The sequence below is a fragment of the Salmo trutta genome, chromosome 17, assembly GCF_901001165.1.
Source record: "Salmo trutta chromosome 17, fSalTru1.1, whole genome shotgun sequence".
NCBI classification, from domain to species: Eukaryota; Metazoa; Chordata; class Actinopteri; order Salmoniformes; family Salmonidae; genus Salmo; species Salmo trutta.
Window position 1 is genome coordinate 30,994,238 of NC_042973.1, and position 25,091 is coordinate 31,019,328.

Consider the following 25,091-nt stretch of genomic DNA (forward strand, 5'->3'; position numbering starts at 1 on the left):
TCTGCAAAGAAAACACTACTAAAGGACACCAATAATAAGAGACTTGCTTGGGCTAAGAAGCATGAGCAATGGAAATCTGTCTTTTGGTCTGATGAGTCCAAATTTGATATTTTGGTTCCTACCTCTGTTTCTTTGTGAGACGCAGAGTAGGTGAACGGATGATCTCCGCATGTGTGGTTCCCACCATGAAGCATGGAGGAGGTGGTGTGATGGTGCTTTGCTGGAGACACTGTCAACCCAATTGAGATGTTTTGGGATGAGTTGGACCGCAGAGTGAAGGAAAAGCAGCTGACAAGTGCTCATCATATATGGGAACTCCTTAAAGACTGTTGGAAAGCATTCCAGGTGAAGCTGGTTGAGAGAATGTCAAGAGTGTGTAAAGCTGTCATCAAGGCAAAGGGTGGCTACTTTGAAGAATCTAAAATGTATTTTGATTTGAAGAATCTAAAATGTATTTTGATTTCTTTAACACTTTTTTGGTTACTAGATGATTCCATATGTTTGATGTCTTCACTATTATTCTACAATGTAGAAAATAGCCAAAATAAAGAAAAACCCTTGAATGAGTAGGTGTCCAAACTTGACTGGTACTGTATTTTTCAAAGATCAGTACTGTACTGCATACACATGCATTACATTTGTAAAGTAGGTGTTGAGGGTCTTCAAAATGATAAAGCATAATCAAAAAGTGTATTAATCTCACTTGTTTTTAATGCCACGCTGCATCTGTTTGGTCTATTTGGTCTACACACAGCATGTTTTCAGTTCAGTGGTTTCAAGAACGGTTGAGCACTGCGTCCACGTCACTTCTTGACTGTCTCTTCAGAATGCGGCTGATTTCTCTGTCCTGTACGAAGATGGCTGTTTCACATTGGGACCAATCTAAAAGAGAGGATTTTGCAGAACAATAATGAGTCGTATGTATACAGGAGAGCTAAATACAGGATCATCGGAAAGAAACATACGGTGTAATAAAGAGTGCAACACAAGCTCTTTATCATTTTACTGTGCCACTATTAAGGTATATTTGTTTTCAGTCACCTTGCATTATCAATGAAACTCAATGACTTGCAATATTAACAAACACAAACACATCTTGAATGACATTTGTGATACTCTTGACACTATACCACAACTATACCACTCACCCCACTTTCTCTAGTTTACAGTGTGGATCCTTCTGCAGTGCTTTGAGCAAGGCTTTTCCACGCCCATACCTGTTCTGGTTCAGATCGAGCTCTGTCAGGTGGAAGGGGTTGGAGCTTAGAGCTGAGGCCAGAGCAACACAGCCATCCTCTTTGAACTTACAGTTTGCTACCCTACAGGAAGATAATCCAGTTATTCCATGTCAGATCAAAAATTATTGTATAAAACTTTTCAGTACAAAGCCCAAATCTGCATTGGCTAAGGCTAAGCCATGTAAACCTACTTCAGTGTCTCCAGTTTACACTGTGTTTTCTTCAGTCCAGCTGAGAGTAGCTGTACTCCTGAATCATATAGGTTATTGTCACTCAGGTTCAGGTTTTTCAGACTACAGGAGTTTGAGCTGAGAGCAGTGGCCAGTGCTGCACAGCAATTTTCGGTGAGCTTACAGTTATCCAGACTGGAGGGAAAACAAAAAACACTGAAACTTAGGATGACAACTGTAATATGATAGGAATTACTTTCTAGTTTGTATAATACATCTATAACCATACCGTTAAATAAATCAAACCCACAACATGGAATAAGCAAATTGCAGTGATTGTAATGTCACAAAGGTTTGTCATGATTAATCACGTCAAAATCTCCAGTTTACAACAGGGATCCACTAGCACAGCAAAGAGCAGATTCATTCCTGGGTCTCCTGGAGAATTGAAACTCAGGTCCAGATCTTTCAGGTGAGAGGGATTTAACCTCAGCGCTGTGGCCAGAGAAGCACAGCCTTCCTCTGTCATATCACAATTACAGAGCCTGCAGAGGATGAAAGTAATTCACTTAGCCATTTCTGAAATTCAATTCAAAGGTTGAGAAAATCTAAAATAAGACAAATAATTGGTGACTTTAAAATCAATAAAAATGGTTCAATTAAATCCAATACCTCAGAATCATCAGTTTACAGTGAGGATTGCCTAATCCTGCAGAGAGCATCATCACTCCTGAATTCCCCAGATAATTGTGACTCAGGTCCAGCTCTCTCAGACTTGAGGTTGAGCTGAGAGCTGCTGCCATTGCCTCACAGCATTCCCAAGTCAGTTTACAACAAAACAGGCTGGTAAAAATGTCAACAGATAATGAGAAACAGAATTCTCTCTTAACCACAGTAATTAGTTAAACACTGCCGATTATAAAACTCACCTCAGTTTCTCCAGTTTACAGCATGGATCCTTCAGTCCAGCACAGAGCAGCTTCACTCCTGAGTCTCCTCCATTATTCCTGGTCAGGTCCAGCTCTCTCAGGTGTGAGGGGTTTGATTTCAGGGCTGAAGCCAGAGAAACAAATGCTTCCTCTGAAATGTAACAGTCTGTAAGCCTGCAGAAAGAAATATAATGTTATAACGTCAAAGAAGTGGCTGCATTGCTGAATTCTCTGGAATGCTCTTCCCGATAGGAAAAAAAGCGTTTGTGCATGTGCCGGATTTTCTATACACAGATTCAAATAAAATAAAATTGTATTTGTCACATTAGCAGAATACAACAGGTGTAGACCTTACCGTGAAATGCTTACTTACAAGCCCTTAACCAACAATGCAGTTCAAGAAATAGAATTAAGAAAATATTTACTCAATAAACTAAAGTAAAAATAAAAATGAACACAATAAAATAACAATAACGAGGCTGTATACAGGCAGTACCGGTACCAAGTCAATGTGCGGGGGTACAGGTTAGTCAAGGTAATTTGAACATGTAGGTAGGGGTAAAGTGATTATGCATTGATAATAAACAGCGAGTAGCAGCAGAGTTAAAACAAAGGAGGGGGGGGGGGGTATCAATGTAAATAGTCTGTGTGGCCATTTCATTAATTGTTCAGCAGTCTTATGGCTTGGGGGTAGAAGCTGTTAAGGAGCCTTTTGGACATAGACTTGTCGCTCCGGTGCCGGTTGTCATGCGGTAGCATAGAGAACAGTCCATGACTTGGGTGACTGGAGTCTTTGACCATTTTTTGGGACTTCCTCTCACACCGCCTAGTATACAGGTCCTGGATGGCAGGAAGCTTGGCCCCAGTGATGTACTGGGCCATATGCAATGCCCTCTGTAGCGCCTTATGGTCAGACACCGAGCAGTTGCCATACCAGGCGGTGAGAATACTCGATGGTGCAGCTGTAGAACATTTTGAGGATCTGGGGACCCATGCCAAATCTTTTCAGTCTCCTGAGGGGGAAAAGACGAGTTGTGGACACCAAGGAACTTGAAACTCTTGACCCGCTCCAATACAGCCCCATCGCTGTGAATGGGGGGTGTGTTCGGCCGTCCTTTTCCTGTAGTCCACGATCAGCTCCATTCTTGTCCTGGCACCACACTGCCAGGTCTCTGTCCTCCTCCCTATAGGCTGTCTCACCATTGTCGGTGATCAGGTCTACCACTGTTGTGTTGTCAGCGAACTTAGTGATGGTGGTGGAGTCGTGCTTGACCACGCAGTCGTGGGTGAACAGGGAGTACAGGAGTGTACTAAGGATGCACGCCTGAGGGGATGATGGTGTTGATGTGAGTCATGACCAGCCTTTCAAAGCACTTCATGGCTACCCACGTGAGTGCTACGGGGCGGTAGTCATTTAGGCAGGCTACCTTCGCTTTCTTGGGCACAGGGACTATGGTGGTCTGCTTGAAACATATACAGTTGAAGTTGGAAGTTTACAAACACTTAGGTTGGAGTCACTAAAACAGTTTTTCAACCACTCCACAAATTTCTTGTTAACAAACTATAGTTTTGACAAGTGGGATAGGACATCTACTTTGTGCGTGACCAAGTAATCTTTCCAACAATTGTTTACAGACAGATTATTTCACTTATAATTCACTGTATCACAATTCCAGTGGGTCAGAAGTTAAATACACTTAGTTGACTGTGCCTTTAAACAACTTGGAAAACTCCAGAAAAGATGTCATGGCTTTAGAAGCTTCTGATAGGCTAATTGATATCATTTGAGTCAATTGGAGGTGTACCTGTGGATGTAGTTCAAGGCCTACCTTCAAACTCAGTGCCTCTTTGCTTGATATAATGGGAAAATCAAAAAAAATCAGCCAAGACCTCAGAAAACAAATTGAAAACCTCCACAAGTCTGGTTCATCCTTGGGAGCAATTTCCAAACACCTGAAGGTACCACATTCATTTGTACAAACAATAGTATGCAAGTATAAACACCATGGGACCACGCAGCCATCATACCACTCAGGATGTAGACACGTACTTTGGTGCGAAAAGTGCAAATCAATCCCAGAACAACAGCAAAGGACCTTGTGAAGATGCTGGAGGACACAGGAACAAAATAATCTATATCCACAGTAAAACGAGTCCTATATTGACATAACCTGAAAGGCCGCTCAGCAAGGAAGTAGCCACTGCTCCAAAACCACCATAAAAAAGCCAGACAACGGTTTGCAACTGCACATGGGGACAAAGATCGTATTTTTTGGAGAAATGTCCTCTGGTCTGATGAAACAAAAATAGAACTGTTGGCCAAAATGACCATTGTTATGTTTGGAGGGAAAAGGGGGAGGCTTGCAAGCCAAAGAACACCATCCCAACCGTGAAGCACGGGGGTGGCAGCATCATATTGTGGGGGTGCTTTGCTGCAAGAGGGACTGGTGCACTTCAGAAAATCGAGGAAGGAAAATTACGTGGGTTTATTGAAGCAACATGTCAAGACATCAGTCAGGATGTTAAAACTTGGTCGCAAATGGGTCTTCCAAACGGACAATGACCCCAAGCATACTTCCAAAGTTGTGGCAACATGGCTTAAGGACAACAAAGTCAAGATATTGGAGTGGCCATCACAAAGCCCTGACCTCAATCCTATAGAACATTTGTGCAGAACTGAAAAAGTGTGTGCGAGCAAGGAGGCCTACAAACCTGACTCAGTTACACCAGCTCTGTCAGGAGGAATGGGCCAAAATTCACCCAACTTATTGTGGGAAGCTTGTGGAAGGCTCCCCAAAATGTTTAACCCAACAATTTAAAGCCAATGCTGCCAAATACTAATTGAGTGTATGTAAACTTCTGACCCACAGGGAATCTGATAAAATAAATAAAAGCTGAAATATATAATTCTCTCTACTATTATTCTGACATTTCACATTCTTAAAATAAAGTGGTGAGCCTAACTGACCTAAGACAGGGAATTTTTACTCGGATTAAATGTCAGGAATTTTGAAAAACTGAGTTTAAATGTATTTGGCTAAGGTGAATGTAAACTTCTGACTTCAACTGTAGGTATTAGAGAAAATGTCAGTGAAGACACTTGTCAGTTGGTCTGCGCATGCTCTGAGTACACGTCTTGGTCATCCGTCTGGCCCTGCAGCCTTGTGAACGTTGACCTGTTTAAAGGTCTTGCTCACATCGGCTACGGAGAGCTTAATCACACAGTCGTCCGGAACAGCTGGTGCTCTCATGCATGCTTCAATGTTGCTTGCCTCGAAGCGACAATAAAAGGCATTTAGCCCGTCTGTTAGGCTCACGTTACTGGGCAGCTCGTGGCTGGGTTTTCATCTGTAGTCTGTAATAGTTTGCAAGCCCTGCCACATCTGACGAGCGTCAGATCCGGTGTAGTAGGAGTCAATCTTAGTCCTGTATTGACTCTTTGCCTGTTTGATGGTTCGTCTGAGGGCATAGCGGGATTTCTTATAAGCATCCGGATTAGTGTCCCTCTCCTTGAAAGCAGCAGCTCTAGCCTTTAGCTCGGTGTGGATGTTGCCTGTAATCCAAGGTTGGGATATGTACGTACGTTCACTGTGGGGACGACGTCGTCGATGCAGTTATGGATGAAGCCGTTGACTGAGGTGGTATTCTCCTCAATGCCATTGGATGAATCCTGGAACATATTCCAGTCTGTGCTAGCAAAACAGTCCTGTAGTGAAGCATCCGCTTCATCTGACCACTTCCGTTTTGAGCGTGTCACTGGTCCTTCCTGCTTTAGTTTTTGCTTGTAAGCTGGAATCAGTAGGATAGAATTATGGTCAGATTTGCCAAATGGAGGGTGAGGGAGAGCTTTGTATGCGTCTCTGTGTGTGGAGTAAAGGTGGTCTAGAGTTTTTTCCCCTCTGGTTGCATATGTGACATGCTGGTAGAAATGAGGTATTAAGGATTTAAATTTGCCTGCATTAAAGTCCCCGGCCACTAGAAGTGGATGAACATTTTCTTGTTTGCTTATGGCCTTATGCAGCTTGTTGAGTGCGGTCTTAGTTCCAGCATTGGTTTGTGGTGGTAAATAGACGGCTAAGAAAAATATAGATGAAAACTCTCTTGGTAGATAGTGTGGTCTACAACTTAACATGAGGTACTCTTTCTCAGGTGAGCAATACCTCGAGACTTCTGTTATGGGACATTTTATTTGTATGTGTCCAAATAACTGAGTATGTGACTAACCTTGTGAAACTGTCCTATTATAATCTCCTGTTTTTCTGAGTATAACTCTGGGTTGCAAACCAGCTTGCTCCTATGTCCTTGTATAGATAAAAGGAGTACTGAAAGTCCGCCCAAGAACAGGGAACTGTAGAGATTTGTGCTTATCACCCAATGCTTCGGAATTCAGACTGTCTGCACTGCACAGTGTAACTATGTTATTCTCCTGAACTCAGAAAAATAAAGAATCTTAGTTTGACTTGGACTCCAGCAAATCCTTATTTTATAATATCCACCACACTTCCTTAATATTAGACATTGAGCACCAGCAGTTATTGACAAATAAACACAGAACAGCTACGTTCTGTCTTGAGGATGCTCGGAAAACCCAGCCAACTGCATATTAACAGTGTCGTCATTCAGCCACGACTCGGTGAATCACAAGATGTTACAGTTTAATGCCCCGTTGGTAGGATAGTCTTGAAAGGAGCTCATCCAGGTAATTTTCCAGTGATTGCACGTTGGCCAATAAAACGGATGGTTGTCACAGATTTCTTCGTCGCTAGACGATATAGCGAAATCATCGTCGGAGAACGTGGACCAATACGCAGAGGAGTTAGTGCTCATCATCTTAGTTTATTAAACGAATGTGAACACGGAGGAAAAACAAGAAAACGAAATAAGACTAGTGACAGTTTTACAGGCATCAATAACGAAGTGCAAAATACAACTACCCACAAAACACAAAGACAAACACACCCTATTATATAGGACTCCCAATCAAAGGCAACTCAACACACCTGCCTTCAATTGGGAGTCCAACCCCAATTAACTATACATAGAAAAACAAACCTAGAACCTATACCAACAACTAACACCCCACTACACCACACACAAAACTCCAAAATACAAAACAAATATACCTCTGCCACATCCTGACCAAAATATAATACAAATAATACCTAAATATTGGTCAGGACGTGACAATGGTAGAGACGGTTTACTCACTCGCCGATGAATTCCCATAAGGCACCCCAATCTCCGCCCCCTGTAACTCCGTCTTTTTTTCACATGAATGGCGGGGATTTGGGCCTGGTCTCGGAGAAACAGTATATCCTTTGCGTGGACTCATTATACAAAAAAACTTTGTCCAGTTCGAGGAAATTAATCGCTGTTCTGCTTTTCAGAAGCTATTTTGGGTCATAAGAGATTGTAGCAGCAACCTTATGTACAAAATAAGTTAGAAACAATGCGAAATAACACAATAGCACAGTTGGTTAGGAGCCCGAAAAACAGCGGCCATCCCCTCCGGGGTAATTTTCTTTGGTCAGGCATTTTTGTCTGGTATAGCCTATAAATTTCGACATGTTGCACAAAAGACACGATCGACATGTTGTACAACAAACTTCTTTGTCTGTGGGCTATTACAACCTAAGCTCAACACAGACAGGCAGTGTAAATAGCGATTTAATGGTCGTAACACATGCATAGACTCTAATTTGGTTCTTTAGCTCTGGGGAAGATGCTTCCAGTGGTGCTGGATGAGGAAGAACAGGGCAATTAACTTCGGTCACGCAGCCTCATCCTAATTTTAAACGCATAGCTTAGAGCCACAGAACTTCACAGTTTGACTCTTTCCAAATATAATAAGGAATTATATGAATGAAGTATTGTTGTAAGTCGAATAACTGTACCTCAGTGTCTTGATTTCACAGTGTGGGTCCTCCAGTAAAGCAGAGAGCAGCTTCACTCCTGAGTCTCCTAGGAAATTGTTACTCAGGTCCAGCTGTCTCAGGTGTGTGGGGTTTGACCTCAGAGCTGAAACTAGGGAACAGCAACCGTCCCCCTGGACACTACAGAATGACAGCCTGCACAAAGGAAGGGAAGAGGCCTTCACTCCATCTTGATACCAGCTGTGACAGTAACTTTAGCTAAAAATCTAAACCCCTTTCCTATTTAGTTACAAATTGTTACAAAAAGACTAACCTCAATTTCAATAGTTCACAACCTGGATGCTCCAGTGCAGCAGAGAGAAGCTTTGCTCCTGTGTCTCCTGCTTTATTGCTGCTCAGGTCCAGCTGTCTCAGGTGTGAAGGGTTGGACTTCAGAGCAGAGGCTAGTGAAGAAAAGCCTTCTTCTGTGACTCCACAGGTTTCAAGCCTTCAGATAAGAGAGGGATATGTTTTTTCTGTTTCAGCTGAGTCTGTACAGTTTGAGTGTCAACCATCAGTATCTCAACTATCTGAAACTCAGATGTTGTCTCCAAGAACAAGATTTAACAACACTATTCTTTATCAGCACTTGCCTCAGTGACTCCAGATTACAAAGTGGATTCCCCAGTGCAGCAGAAAGATTGGCCACTCCTGCGTCCTGCAGGTTATGATTGTAGCTCAAGTCCAGTTCCCTCAGGTGTGAGGGGTTTGACCTCAGAGCTGAAGCCAGAGAAGCACAGCCTTTCTCTTCGATTTTACAGTTTGACAGCCTGCAGAGAAATAGAAAAGAGTTTCACTCTTTCAGCATACATACCGAAGAGCTGAGAAGCTACACAATAATTTGTTTTACTCAACATGTCTACCACAACCAAGTTTATCGTGTTTAATACAGACAGTAACAGAAAGGGTCATGTACAGAAATAAATCAATTATAATTAATGAAAAGGCTTGAAATAAAGAGAGCATCTTAGACTGAGTCATTCATTCTGCTTTGTGAAATATCATCTTCTGTAATTTTTTACAAGAGATTTTTTTACAATGTTTACAATTTATGAAATACAAACGATTAAACATCATTATCACCTCAGCGTTTCTAGTTTACAATTGGTGCTTCTCAGTCCAGCAGAGAGCAGCTCCAGTGTCACGTCCTGATCAGTAAAGGGATATTTTGTTATTGTAGTTTGGTCAGGACGTGGCAGGGGGTGTTTGTTTTATGTGGTTCGGGGTTTGTTGGGCTATGTGTTTATGTAAAGGGGTGTTTGTTTAGAGTGTTTCGGGGTTTTGGTTAATGTTCTATGTTAGTATATTTCTATGTTCTAGTCTAGCCTTTCTATTTCTATGTTTAGTTTATGGGGTTGACCTTCAATTGGAAGCAGCTGCTCCTAGTTGCTTCTAATTGAAGGTCTTATTTAAGAGAGGTGTTTTTTCTATGGGATTTGTGGGTAGTTGTCTCCTGTTTAGTGTCTGAGCACCTGATAGGACTGTTAGTGTCGTTCGTTTTGTTTTGTATAAATGATTTGTTTGTTTTCCTTCTTCAACATTAAAAAGAAGATGAGTATACACGTTCCCACTGCGTTTTGGTCTGATCCTTACGACACCCGTTACAGAACTACCCACCACCAAAGGACCAAGCAGCGGAGGAAGGAGCAGCAGGTGGACTACAGTGAGTTGTGGACATGGGAGGAAATTCTGGACGGGGCTGGACCATGGCAGCAGGCTGGTGAATACCGTCACCCACCGGAGGAGATAGAGGCAGCCAAGGCGTAGCGACGCCGTTATGAGGCTTTGTAAGCTCCGATGGGGAAGCACGAGAGGCACCCCCAATAATTTTTTTTGGGGGGGCACACGGGTAGTTTGGCTGGGCCATGGGTGAGCCCTAAGCCAACTCCCCGTGCTTATTATGGGGAGCGTATGGAGTGGAGAGCGCCGGAGTATGCGGAAGTGCGCACAATCTCGCCCATGCGCACACACAGTCCGGTGCGAGCAATCCCAGCCCCTCGCAAGTGCCGTGCTAGAGTGGGCATCCAGCCTGGGAGGAGAATGCCTGCACAGCACATCTGGCCACCAGTGCGCCTCCTAGGCCTAGGCTACCCTACGCCTGCTCTACGCACGGCAACCATCAGGCCTTTGCACAGCCCAGTTCGCCCTGTACCAGCACTCCGCTCGTACAGGGCTACTATTACCATCCAGCCAGGAAGGGTTGTGCAGGAGGTTGCGCTTGAGACCGCCAGTGCGCCTCCACGGCCCAGTGTATCCTGTTCCCGCTTCCCGCACTAGGCCTGAGGTGCGTGTCTCCAGTCTGGCGGCTCCACTACCAGCCCCACGCACCAGGACTCCAGTGCGCCAGCCCAGTCCAGCTCGTCCTGCTCCTGCTCCTTGCACTAACCCTGTGGTGTGTGTCCTTAGTCTGGCGCATCCTAAGCCAGCCCCACGCATCGGGCCTTCAGTGCGCAGTCCCCGTCCAGAGCTTCCGGCAACAGTGCCCCGTCCAGAGTGTCCGGCGACAGTGCCCCGTCCAGAGCTTCCGGCGACAGTGCCTCGAAGAGAGACGGCCCACAGTCCGGAGCCGAGAGAGACGGCCCACAGTCCGGAGCCGAGAGAGACGGCCCACAGTCCGGCGCCGAGAGAGACGGCCCGCAGTCCGGAGCCGAGAGAGACGGCCCGCAGTCCGGAGCCGAGAGAGACGGCCCACAGTCCGAAGCCGAGAGAGACGGCCCACAGTCCGGAGCCGAGAGAGACGGCCCACAGTCCAGAATAGGCGCAGCGAGAGTCGCCCTACAGTCTGGAATCGGCGCAGCCAGAGTCGCCCTTCAGCCCGAGGTCTCCAGCAACGCACATCAGCCCGAGGTCTCCAGCAACGTACATCAGCCCGAGGTCTTCAGCGATGCGCCATAGCCCAGAGACTTCAGGAGGGGTAAAATGCAATAAATATTTAGCGGGGGTGGACAGGTTAGGTTGGGGAGTAAGGCCTGAGCCACCTCCATAGTAGGTGAGTTGGGGGGGGGGGGGTGTAGCACAAGAACCGTTGGTGGCCACCCTCCCTTCCCTCCCTTTAGTTTGGGATTATTTTTTGGGGGGGGGGGTTATTTTAGTGTTTTGTTTAAGGTGCATCCGGGGTCTGCACCTTTGGGGGGGGGTACTGTCACGTCCTGATCAGTAAAGGGGTATTTTGTTATTGTAGTTTGGTCAGGACGTGGCATGGGGTGTTTGTTTTATGTGGTTCGGGGTTTGTTGGGCTATGTGTTTATGCAAAGGGGTGTTTGTTTAGAGTGTTCCGGGGTTTTGGTTAATGTTCAATGTTAGTATATTTCTATGTTCTAGTCTAGTCTTTCTATTTCTATGTTTAGTTTATGGGTTTGACCTTCAATTGGAAGCAGCTGCTCCTAGTTGCTTCTAATTGAAGGTCTTATTTAAGAGGGGTATTTTTTCTATGGGATTTGTGGGTAGTTGTCTCCTGTTAGTGTCTGAGCACCTGATAGAACTGTTAGTGTTGTTCGTTTTGTTTTGTATACGTGATTTGTTTGTTTTCCTTCTTCAACATTAAAAAGAAGATGAGTATACACATTCCCGCTGCGTTTTGGTCTGATCCTTACGACACCCGTTACATCCAGCCCAATACTGTGCAGGTTTATGAAATACAAATGATTAAACATAATTATCACCTCAGTGTTTCTAGTTTACAATTGGTGCTTCTCAGTCCAGCAGAGAGCAGCTCCAGCCCAATGCTGTGCAGGTCATTGCGACTAAGATCCAACTCTCTCAGACTTGAGCACAGAGCTGAGGCCAGGGCTTCACAACATGTCCCAGTTAAGCTGCACGCAAACAGACTGAAAAAAGAACATTGGTCCTGTATATTTAATCAAATATTACTCTAAAGTTAACAACGTAACCTGTTGAGTGGAGAGAATACTCACCTCAGTGTCTCCAGTTTACAGTGTTGAACCTCCAGTGCAGCAGAGAGCTGCTTCACTCCTGAATCTCCTAGGTTATTGGAACTCAGATCCAGCTCTCTCAGGTGTGATGGGTTTGACCTCAGAGCTGAAGCCAGAGAAGCACAACCTTCCTCTTGGACTTTACAGCCTGACAGCCTGCAGATAAGTACAAAGGGTTTTACTCTTTCAGGACACACAACAAATAGATGAGAAGTTACACAATTTGTTTTACGAGACAGAATTAATAAATTGGATATAGATGTGTTACCTAAAGAACAATAATATAATGTAATAGTCATAATACTCACTTCAGTGTTTCCAATTTACAGAGTGGATTGCCCAGTCCAAGACAGAGCAGTTCCACCCCTGAATCAGTCAGGCCATTGTGACTCAGGTCCAGCTTTCTCAAACTTGAGGTACATGATCCGAAAGACATGGCCAGATTCTCACAACATCTCCAAGTGATATTGCAAGAATTCATCCTTGGGGAAATAAGGAACATTTGAAAATACCACTCTGTTTTAGTCCAGTGTTTCTCAAACTTTAGTCCATAGCCCAGCCCAGGTTTGTATGTTTTGAACATGTATCTGAATTTGAGATAGGACTACCTGTCACTTGATGAATGTTTATGGGAAGAAGAGGGAGGGAGAGACAAAAAGCAGAGTACTTACAGAGCCGTTTTAGAGGCTTTGATCACTGGCAACAGCCTCATAACGCCTTCGTCTGATCTGACAAATTTATTCAGCTCAAAAACATCCAGCTCCTCGTCTGAGGACAACATAACAAAGGCTAGAGCAGACCAATGAGAATATGAGAGTTCAACCTCCGAAACACCTCCTGACTTCAAGTAGATTTGGATTTCCTCCACCAGAGAATTGTCGTTCAGCTCATTCAGACAGTGAAACAGGTTGATGCACCTCTCTGGAGAGGGATTTTTCCTGATCCTGTCCTTAATGAAGTCGACTGTGCCCTTGTTGCTCTGTGAGCTGCCTTCTGTCTGTGTCAGTAGGCCTCGAAGGAGTGTCTGGTTGGACTTCAGTGAGAGGCCAAGAAGAAAGCGCAGGAACAGGTCCAGGTGTCCACTCTGACTCGTTAAGGCCTTATCCACTGCGCTCTTGTAGATGTTGTCAGGACGAATTTCTTCATACAAGACAATTCCAGTTGAGGAGGATGGTAGTTGGGGTGTTATAACATCCTCATTGTTGTCTTCAAATGAAAGAAACACATACAAAGCAGCAATGAACTCCTGAAGGCTCAGATGAACAAAGCTGTAGACCACCTCCTGGAACATACACTCTTCTCTTAACATCTGTGTGAACACTCCTGAGCACAAAGAAGCTTGTCTGATATCAATGCCAAACTCTTTCAGATCTTTCTCATAGAAGATCAGGTTGCCTTTTTCAAGATGTTCAAAGGCCAGTTTTCCAAGTTTCAGAATGATCTCTTTATCCCAGTGGAGATTTGTGTCAGGGTCTTCATGATACTTCCTCATTGTCTGTATTATCTGGAAGATCAGAAACTGTAAGAACATTTGTGTCAGAGTCTTGGGCAAGTCTCCACTTTCTGCTTTACACAACAGTTTCTCTAGAACAGTGGCTGAGATCCAACAGAACACTGGTATGTGGCACATGATGTCAAGGCTCCTTGATGACTTTATATGTGCAATGATTCTTTCAGCTAGTTTCTCATCACTGACTGTCTTCATGAAGTATTTCTCCTTCTGTTCATCCCTAAACCCTCGTACCTCAGTCACCTGGTCAACACACTCAGGAGGGATCCGATTGGTAGCTGCTGGTCGTGAAGTTATCCAGAGAAGAGCAGAAGGAAGCAGATTCCCCTTTATGAGGTTTGTCAGAAGTACATCCACTGTGGTTGACTTTGTGACATTACAGCAGATCTCATTTCTGTTGAAATTCAGAGGAAGTTGACACTCATCCAACCCATCAAAGATAAACAACACTTTGACTTTTTTAAAGTTGGAAAGTCCTGATTCTTTGATGTCGTCAAAAAAATCATGAAGTAGGTCAATCAAACTGAGCGTCTTTTCCTTCATCAAATTCAGCTCCCGAAAAGGAATTGGAAATATGAATTGTATATCCTGATTAGCTTCTCTATCAATCCAGTCCAGAATGAATTTCTGCACTGAGACTGTCTTTCCAATGCCAGCGACTCCCTTTGTGAGTACAGTTCTGATAGTCATGTCCTGTCCAGGTAAGGGTTTAAAGATGTCATTGCACTTGATTGGTATCTCTTGTGTCGCTGGTCTCCTTAATACTGCCTCAATTTTCATCACCTCATGTTCTTTGTCGACCTCACCACTTCCACCCTCTGTGATGAAGAGCTCTGTGTAGATCTTATTTAGGAGTGTAGGACGTCCTTGTGTAGCTATTCCTGGAAATATTCTTTCAAATGTTCTCTTCAGGTACGATTTCAATTCTGTTTGGCACATTTCAATTTTCTCATCTGAAAAATAATAACATTGGTGAATAACGCAAAAAAATATTTGTTCGTTTTAAACAATTTTAACACAGGACACAGTTTAATCTTGTAGGAAGTCAGTCAAAGTGTTGATGATTGCGAAGCCAATATTTCATGTAATTTACCTTTGTCTTTAGAATTCAGAGATGTGCTGACATGGACTGCAGAGGGTTCACCTGGGATGAGAGAGCAACAGATCATTAATATTAACCAATGCCTTCTCATCAGTGTTTTTGTTTTTTGGTGTGGATGTAGAGACTCAGCATTGTTTACCATTGCCTGTAGTGTCTTAATTGATGCATAATCAACTGATCCTTACATGTGGTAAGCATTATCCTAACCCGCAGCAATGACATTGCATCTGGGATGAGCTGCGATTGAGGTACTGTCTTTGGTTTAACTCATGGGACAGTGATGAATAGCAAACGTGTAAAAAGCCAAGATATCCCAACTTTATACATTGTATTTCTGCAGCACACAGAGGGAGATGGATTATCTTACCTAGATCTTGGACTAGTTGAGGTTGTTGTTCCAGTAGAATCCTGTAAAAGGCTGATTTCACCTTTACCCCTCCTGAATTCAGGGCCTCATACAGCAGTCTCATTTGTTCTTGACTGGGCCTGGTAGCATGGATATTAGAGTACACCTCCTCATGGATCAGGCACCTCTGGAGTAGGTCATCTGCTATGGCCATCACTATGGTAACCCTCTGAATGAGCTCAGCCCTGTGCTTATCCACAAACTGGGCATCTGGGAGTGATGTTAGATATGAGAGATGCAAAGTTATCAAGCCAAGTTATCACATCATCTCTGTGAACCTGCTCCTAAGTGGGTAGGACTAGGAGGGAAGCTTTAAAGATTAGAATATCACATGTTTCACAAATATGACTTTACAAACATCTGTCAACGTATCTGGTATGGTCTCTGTGATTGACATTGCAGGGCATCATTCCTGACAGTTTATAACAACTGTGGTATCCCGGGAACTCTACCCTGGCGGTTGGTAATAGAGAGGAGGTACGTGCTGCGACGTTGGCTCCCTCTGCTGGGAGTACACGGGCTGGGCACCCTGACACGGATGGCTCCAAGTGGAGGTAATACGGGAAAGTGCCAACCAGCCGTGGAGGCACATAAAAGGAACACTGTGGCACACCGTGGGGGAGAACAGAGGGACCGACACAGAGCAGATGCTGAGAAGAAGGCCCGAGCCAAACCTACGTGATTTCGTTGTTGTGTGTATTTTATTGCCTAGTAAAGTCGTGTTTGCTGACTAGAACCTCCCTGTCTCTGTGTCAATCTCTGTACACTCAACCCAACACCCCACGGTTTACCGCACAACGTTAATCTTTAAGGACAATCATTGCTTTGATTTTGTACAAAACATGGTAGCATTTAACTGTATTTACAATGTATAGACATATTCTTACAGCTAACCCAAGATAGTTCATATGGGCTATTTAAAATGGAAATCGTTGTCACGTTGTGGGAAAAAGAGGCAAGGTGGGCATAGCCAAGCACCACTCAGAGCTAGCAATATCCTATTGGCATATTTTAACATGTATTTGCATATTTACGTCAGGGAACGCCTACTCTCTGTATGAGTTTGTACGCAAGAACTTGAAACTACCGTTGCACTCCTTCTAAATAACATCATTTCTAGAGAGTTTGGCAATGACCCAAGTCTAAAAAACTTAGTGCACTCTGTTCATAACACATTCTAGTTTTGGGAACGGAAAATTGTGTCGCGATCCGATGTTTCATCTATGAGAAAATAAGCAGAAGGTCAACCCAGTTTTATCGTGCCTCCCTCTGCTTTGCCGCTGGACTTCCTCTCTTTATCAAATAGCGAAAGTGAAATCTTTTCCCTTTTTCTTTTCCCATATACCATTCTTGGAGAAATGTGATAAAATCATTCAATATTTTGAAAAATGTTATGTCCTTTGCCATATGAAAATAGTTCAGTATCATTTGTGAGTTAAGAGTTGATCACAAAGCCAGTATGTCACATACCATCTGAAATCAAGGCTGCAGACTCAGCCATGCTAGTAGTTTAACCTGGGGAGAGAGAAAGATACATTTTCTTCATCCTCTTTAGCTGTGCTACCAGGACTATTCAACACGGCCCTCAAGTACTGCAGTCATCTGCAGTTTCACAAAGGCTACTGTGTCAGCATGCATAGCTCAACATTGTTAAAACATAGGAAACTGTCCAAAAGCCTTCAGTGTTAAATTAGGCTATTTCCTTACCGTAGTCCCAGGATATGAGATTTGGAAGCTAAATCGTGTCTGTCTATGGATATCTCCTCGAATGTAAAACTGTTATGCAATGAAACAGTACACCGTCTGTGACTGTATCCAAAATGGCTGCTTAAGTAGTGTTTATTTTTCTCCAGTCATTTGTTTCTGTTGCCCCTCCCCGTTCAGAAGTTCAGATACAGGGTGTGTAAATCGAGATAAAGGCTGTCTGCTGAAAAGCTGAAGTCAGCCAACCAGTTTTGGAGTATGCCGTTGAAATGACGCTAAGATTTGCCTTCCCCCCTCTTTTGGACATGATCTCACTATCAGTAAGCACACTGTCAAATAAAATAAAATGTTATTGGTCACATGCACCAAATACAACAGGTGAAATGCTTACTTACAAGCCCTTAACCAACAATGCAGTTCAAGAAATAGAGTTAAGAAAATATTTAGTCAATTAACTAAAGTAAAAAAATGTACAATTAAAGGTAACACAAGAAAATTACCTAACAATAAGGAGGCTATATCGGTACGGAGTCAATGTGCTATGGGGAACAGGTTAGTCAAGGTAGCAGCAGTGTAAATTGATGAATTGTTCAGCAGTCTTATGGCTTGGGGTAGAAGCTGTTAAGGAGCCTTTTGGTCCTAGACTTGACACTCCGGTACAGCTTGCTGTGCATTAGCAGAGAGAACAGTCTATGACTAGTGTGACTGGAGACTTTCACAATTTTTTGGACATTCCTTTGACACCGCCTAGAATATACAGTACCAGTCAAAAGTTTGGACACTGTAATGGCTTGGTAGTCGTGGTGAAGGAATGAGGCACAGGAAGCAGTGAGCACAGGGTAGTGGCGTATTTAATGTACAATCACACACAAAACAAATATTCCCAAACACAGGGGAGAAAACACACACGGCGTAAAACAGCGCCGGCACGAACATGAGCCGTCAGTAACGAAATAATCCCGCACAACACGGAAGCGGACCAACTAAATTAAATAGCCCCGCTAATTACCCAAACTAAACACAGGTGCACAAAACCAAAAAAAGGGAAAACCAAAAAAGGGAATCAGTGGTAGCTAATAGGCCGGTGACGACGACCGCCGAGCGCCACCCGAGCAGGAGGGGGCGCCACCGTCGGTGGGAATCGTGACAGACACCTACACATTCAAGGGTTTATCTTTATTTTTTTACTATTTTCTACATTGTAGAATAATAGTGAAGACATCAACACTATGAAATAACACATATGGAATCATGTAGTAAGCAAAAAAGTGTTAAACATATCAAAAATGTAATTATATATTAGATTCTTCAAAGAACCCACCCTTTGCCTTGATGACAGCTTTGCACACTCTCGGCATTCTCTCAACCAGCTTCAACTGGAATGCTTTTTCTACAGTGTTGAAGGAGTTCCCACATATGCTGAGCACTTGTTGGCTGCTTTTCCTTCACTCTGCGGTCCAAATCATCCCAAACCATCTCAATTGTGTTGAGGTCTGGTTATCGTGTAGGCCAGGTCATCTGATGCAGCACTCCATCACTCTCCTTCTTGGTCAAACAGCCCTTACACAGCCTGGAGTAGTGTTGGGTCATTATCCTGTTGAAAAACAAATGATAGCCCCACAAAGCGAAAACCAGATGGGATGGCGTATCGCTGCAGAATGCTGTGGTAGCCATGCTGGTTGTGTGCCTTGAATTCTAAATAAATTACTGACAGTGTCACCAGCAAAGCACCCCCACACCAAAATACCTCCTCCTCCATGCTTCATGGTGGGAACTACACATTCGGAGATCATCTGTTCACCAACTCTGCGTCTCACTGCGGTTGGAACAAAAAATCTAAAATTTTGACCAAAATCAGACCAAACGACAGATTTCCGCAGGTCTAATGTCCATTGCTCGTGTTTCTTGGCCCATCCAGTCTCTTCTTCTTATTGGTGTCCTTTAGTTCTGGTTTCTTTGCAGCAATTCGACCATGAAGGCCTGATTCACACAGTCTCCTCTGAACAGTTGATGTTGAGATGTGTCTGTTACTTGAATTCTGTGACGCATGTATTTGGGCTGCAATTTCTGAGGCTGATAACTCTTATGAATTTATCCTCTGCAACAGAGGTAACTCTGGGTCTTCCTTTCCTGTGCCGGTCCTCATGAGAGCCAGTTTCATCATAGTGCTTGATGGTTTTTACGACTGCACTCGAAGAAACTTTCAAAGTTGTTGAAATTTTCCAGATTGACTGACCCTCATTTCTTAATCATGTCTTAAAGTAATGATGGACTGCCGTTTCTCTATGCTTATTTGAGCTGTTCTTGCCATAATATGGACTTGGTCTTTTGCCAAATAAGGCTATCTTCTGTATACCACTCCTACCTTGTTACAACACAACTGATTGGATCAAACGCATTAAGAAGGAAAGAAATTTGACAAATTAACTTTTAACCAGGCACACCTGTTAATTGAATTGCATTCCAGGTGACTACCTCATGAAACTGGTTGAGAGAATTCCTAGAGTGTCCAAAGCTGTCATCAAGGCAAAGGGTGGCTACTTTGAAGAATCTCAAATATATTTTGATTTGTTTATCACTTTTTTTTGGTTACTACATGATTCCATATGTGTTATTTCATAGTTTTGATGTCTTCACTATTATTCTACAATGTAGAAAATAGTAAAAATAAAGAAAAACCCTGGAATGAGTAGGTGTATCCAAACTTTTGACTGTACTGTATATATTTTTTATCCAGTCATATAAATACTCCAAACAGCCTACCTGACCGCTCGGAGGCCTCCGCATGTTCCTTAAGCACACCGTTGCCTCATTTTGTATCACATTCTAATGATAAAACTGTGGGAAACAAATGCAATTTCAGAATGTGGGTGTGACATGTCCCCCCGTCCCCAGTTAAAGTTGCGCACCTGGCTGGAGACATACCACAGGCCCAATCCAACTGTGAATGATTATGTATTTTGATTGGTTTGGTTTCCAAATGTCATTAGGTCCATGATGTGCTGCCAATCTGGAAGTTACTAAAACTCACACAAGATTTTACAGCTTCAGTCTAAACTAAGTTTAAGGTTAGGGGTTAAGAAGATTGACCTACATAAGGCCAATGCTATAACCCGGCTATTCCCAGGGGTACGCGCAATGCGTAATAAAAATGTGATTCACATTTTCAAACAGTCCATTTAGATTTTCCAATGGGGCTATACATTTGGGTGATGTTTTTTTTCTCACCTGAGTATCCTCGTTTCACTGCCAAAAATACAATTAAACCATCTAGTGTTCGGTGAAATAACAACACAAAGTCAACCACAGGTAGCCTAGTCAAATAATTAACATCCAATCACATTAACTGTTCCTCTCTAGCGGGAATTCCACTACTGGTTCTTATGTAGCCAAACGTAGCTGCTGCTCATTCCATTTGCCCGAAAATTGATAAATGGTTCAAAAAAGTAAGGCCCACGTCCATAGAGACACGCTACTAACAGCAGTACTACATCTGCACCTGTCGACAACAGAAGTTGTTCTACTTCCACGAGCACATCCAATACTAGCATCAGTAGTTCTACATTTGTTGTTAGCCCAGCTAGCATGGACACTGACAGTTGTGAATCTGATGCAGCCGAAGAGCTACTGCCCCCTTACCCGGGAAAGCACCAAACAACAGACAGGGACGTTGGACCATCGAAGAGGCACAAATATGATGAGAACTACATTGATTTTAGGTTCACTTATATTGGGAGTAGTGCCTTTCCTCGGCCACAGTGTGTTATATGTGTAAAAGTATCTCACAACTCAATGAAACCTTCACTCTTGCGCAGACATTTAGAAATGAAACATGCCAATTTGAAAAATAATCCACAGCAGTTTTTTGAGCGAAAATTAAGACGACTTTTGAGTACTAAGACATGTATAAAAGCAAGAGATACCATTAATAAGAAGGGGCTAGAAGCATCTTATATGGTGAGCTACCGAGTGTCTAGGACAGGCAAGCCCCATACTATTGTGGAGGACTTAATTCTTCCTGCTGCCGCGGATATGGCTTGAACAATGCTCGGGGAAAAGGCCAAAAAAACTATACAGACAATGTCTTCATCTAATAACACTGTTTCACGATGCATCAGTGACATGGCAGGAGATGTTTTGAAACAATTACTGCTTTGCATAAAAGCCAGTGAATTCTACAGCTGGATGAGTCAACAGACGTGGCGGGCCTGGCACAGATCCTGGTATATGTCCATTACGTTTATGGGGGGGTCAATTAAGGAAGTGTTGTTGAATTATTGTAATCGAAAGGAGACACTTTTACATTTATTTAAAACAAGTAAACTTTATTAGTTAATTACTACAATAATGGAGCTTTTCAACAAGCCCCCCGTAGGTGATTCATTGAGAGCCTAACCAGCAGGACTAAGCCACAGCATTTTAAAGAAAAGTCCATCCTCCTGGATGTTCATGATAAATCACAGATGAGAGAATTCATACAAAGGCACATTTTGCTCTCATGCAACAGACATGAAGATTTACATGGCGCCAAATATCTGCCTCTAGTTCATTTACTGCTTGCTTGTACAAAAAGGCTAACGCAACCTAGAATACTAAATCCTTTCTTTAAAGAAACTGGAGATTGTTTCTCACTGTTACCGACAGATAGGCACACAGACACTAATCATGGAATGGAATGTTGTCTCCATTCCATCGTAAATCCGCTGTTAGTGTTAAATCTCCCAGAGGCCCACTTTCAGTCTACACACACAGATGAGAGTGTTCTAAAAAAACTATTATGTTGCATAAAACATTTTATGCAATAACAGTACCATAACATAATCGTGTAATTTCTGTTCTGACATTTCCCCATTTTGAGAGTCCTCTCAACTTAAAAGAAATGTACAAGATGCAATATATAGAAAACGTAGAAAATGCATATATTCTTCATAAAACAAGAAGCATAAAATCAATAATTCATTGCATGGATTCATGTACGTGACCGGCTGCTATAGCACTGGCTCAGCCTCCTCCCAAGAAACGTAACACTGTCTCCCATTTCAACCTCCAACACATATTCTAAGCATTCTACCAATTTGTCTGGGAAGGTCATGATACACAGTCACCTGCACGTACCCATTAAGAAAAACAAAAGATGCATACAGTTTATATGATTCAAGGCTATATCTTCATAGACAGTGAAAATCAAATATTTAATGCATAATGCAGTGCATGCAACAATGGAGTTTAATAAAATAATCTTTAGTTATCTATCACACTCCAATGGATCAGCATGGTGGAAATAACTATTTCCATCCAAGAAACTAAAATTAGCATATCTTGTTGGACAAATCCAGTAAGTGACTCCTGGTTTAAGTAAAATGTATTCCGTTGGTGCCTAATGAACATGACCCAAGACAAGCATCATGATTCCACTATTTATAAGGCAACTCCTATAGTCTCTATGTTCCATTAACACCATACCTGTTATAGTTCCTGAGTGTTATCACTATCATCAAAAATGTCATTTGGTAATTGAAATAAGTCAAATAGATTAGGATCAGTTTTACTCTCCCCATTCACCAATCAATCCATCAGTTTTAACAATCATTCAGTTTCCAAATCATAATCAAAACCCAATTAATTATCCAACCAAAACTTTAATTGACTTAGGACCAATCACTCAAAACCCTCAATTTAACACACATCAACATTGGCAGAATGTACTTTTACATTAACATACAGTAAAATGATCAGATAATTCAAGTATAAACTTTATTATCATAATTATAATTACAGATCAGTATCCTAATGCATTCTTAATCTAAATTACTACAATTTTAGCACTGTGTAGACCTCTAAAATCAACCTGATACCCCAAAATAAATGATTTTAGACAAGTCTAAATCAATTTTGGGCACAGTTTAAAAAATACATAATTTCACCTTTATTTAACCAGGTAGGCAAGTTGAGAACAAGTTCTCATTTACAATTGCGACCTGGCCAAAATAAAGCAAAGCCGTTTGACACATACAACAACACAGTAACACATGGAATAAAACAAACATACAGTCAATAATACAGTAGAAAAATAAGTCTATATACAATGTGAGCAAATGAGGTGAGATAAGGGAGGTCAAGGCAAAAAAAGGCCATGGTGGCGAAGTACATACAGTGAGGGAAAAAAGTATTTCATCCCTTGCTGATTTTGTATGTTTGCCCACTGACAAAGAAATGATCAGTCTATAATTTTAATGGTAGGTTTATCTGAACAATGAGAGACAGAATAACAACAAAAAAATCCAGAAAAACGCATGTCAAAAATGTTATAAATTGATTTGCATTTTAATGAGGGAAATAAGTATTTGACCCCCTCTGCAAAACATGACTTAGTACTTGGTGGCAAAACTCTTGTTGGCAATCACAGAGGTCAGACGCTTCTAGTAGTTGGCCACCAGGTTTGCACACATCTCAGGAGGGATTTTGTCCCACTCCTCTTTGCAGTTCTTCTCCAAGTCATTTAAGGTTTTGAGGCTGACGTTTGGCAACTTGAACCTTCAACCTCCACAGATTTTCTATGGGATTAAGGTCTGGAGACTGGCTAGGCCACTCCAGGACCTTAATGTGCTTCTTCTTGAGCCACTCCTTTGTTGCCTTGGCCGTGTGTTTTGTGTCATTGTCATGCTGGAATACCCATCCACGACCCATTTTCAATGCCCTGGCTGAGGGAAGGAGGTTCTCAAACAAGATTTGACGGTACATGGCCCCGTCCATCGTCCCTTTGATGCGGTGAAGTTGTCCTGTCCCCTTAGCAGAAAAACACCCTCAAAGCATAATGTTTCCACCGCCATGTTTGACGGTGGGGGTGGTGTTCTTGGGGTCATAGGCAGCATTCCTCCTCCTCCAAACACGGCGAGTTGAGTTGATGCCAAAGAGCTCCATTTCGGTCTCATCTGACCACAACACTTTCACCCAGTTGTCCTCTGAATCATTCAGATGTTCATTGGCAAAATTCAGATGGGCATGTATATGTGCTTTCTTGAGCAGGGGGACCTTGCGGGCGCTGCAGGATTTCAGTCCTTCACGGCGTAGTGTGTTACTAATTGTTTTCTTGGTGACTATGGTCCCAGCTGCCTTGAGATCATTGACAAGATCCTCCCGTGTAGTTCTGGGCTGATTCCTCACCGTTCTCATGATCATTGCAACTCCACGAGGTGAGATCTTGCATGGAGCCCCAGGCCGAGGGAGATTGACAGTTCTTTTGTGTTTCTTCCATTTGCGAATAATCGCACCAACTGTTGTCACCTTCTGACAAGCTGCTTGGTGATGGTCTTGTAGCCCATTCCAGCCTTGTGTAGGTCTACAATCTTGTCCCTGACATCCTTGGAGAGCTCTTTGGTCTTGGCCATGGTGGAGAGTTTGGAATCTGATTGATTGATTGCTTCTGTGGACAGGTGTCTTTTATACAGGTAACAAACTGAGATTAGGAGCACTCCCTTTAAGAGTGTGCTCCTAATCTCAGCTCGTTACCTGTATAAAAGACACCTGGGAGCCAGAAATCTTTCTGATTGAGAGGGGGAAAAATTCTTATTTCCCTCATTAAAATGCAAATCAATTTATAACATTTTTGACATGCGTTTTTCTGGATTTTTTTGTTGTTATTCTGTCTCTCATTGTTCAAATAAACCTACCTTTAAATTATAGACTGATCATTTCTTTGTCAGTGGGCAAACGTACAAAATCAGCAGGGGATCAAATACTTTTTTCCCTCACTGTACAATATAGCAAGTAAAACACTGGAATGGTAGATTTGCAGTGGAAGAAAGTGCAAAGTAGAAATAGAAATAATGGGGTGCAAAGGAGCAAAATAAATAAATACAGTATGGGAAGTGGTAGTTGTTTGGGCTAAATTATAGATGGGCTATGTACAGGTGCAGTAATCTGTGAGCTGCTCTTACAGCTGGTGCTTAAAGATAGTGAGGGAGATAAGTGTTTCCAGTTTCAGAGATTTTTGTAGTTCGTTCCAGTCATTGGCAGCAGATAACTGGAAGGAGAGGTGGCCGAAGGAGGAATTGGCTTTGGGGGTGACCAGTGAGATATACCTGCTGGATGGCGTGCTACAGGTGGGTGCTGCTATTGTGACCAGCGAGCTGAGATAAGGGGGGACTTTACCTAGCAGGGTCTTGTAGATGACTTGGAGCCAGTGGGT

General features: G+C 42.8%; 1 protein-coding gene across 3 annotated transcripts; it reads right to left on the reverse strand.

Annotated features, from left to right (window-relative positions):
• Positions 1-575: 575 nt before the first annotated feature.
• Positions 576-17,039, reverse strand: LOC115152015 (NACHT, LRR and PYD domains-containing protein 12). 3 transcript variants are annotated; one of them, XM_029696450.1, is made up of 17 exons: positions 16,907-17,039; positions 16,670-16,714; positions 15,161-15,409; positions 14,785-14,835; positions 12,853-14,644; positions 12,490-12,663; positions 12,164-12,337; positions 11,912-12,076; positions 8,843-9,019; positions 8,524-8,697; positions 8,232-8,405; positions 2,338-2,511; positions 2,081-2,251; positions 1,780-1,953; positions 1,430-1,603; positions 1,149-1,319; positions 576-882 (listed from the first exon to the last, which is right to left on the reverse strand). In XM_029696450.1, exons 2-17 carry the CDS (start codon positions 16,698-16,700, stop codon positions 867-869), a joined length of 4,041 nt encoding a protein of 1,346 aa, XP_029552310.1. In that variant the 5' UTR covers positions 16,701-16,714; positions 16,907-17,039; the 3' UTR covers positions 576-866. The 3 variants fall into 3 exon arrangements, with proteins under 3 accessions (XP_029552310.1, XP_029552312.1, XP_029552313.1); XM_029696452.1 differs by lacking the exon at positions 11,912-12,076; XM_029696453.1 differs by lacking the exons at positions 8,843-9,019; positions 11,912-12,076 and having other exon boundaries at positions 8,524-8,552; positions 12,193-12,337.
• Positions 17,040-25,091: the final 8,052 nt, after the last annotated feature.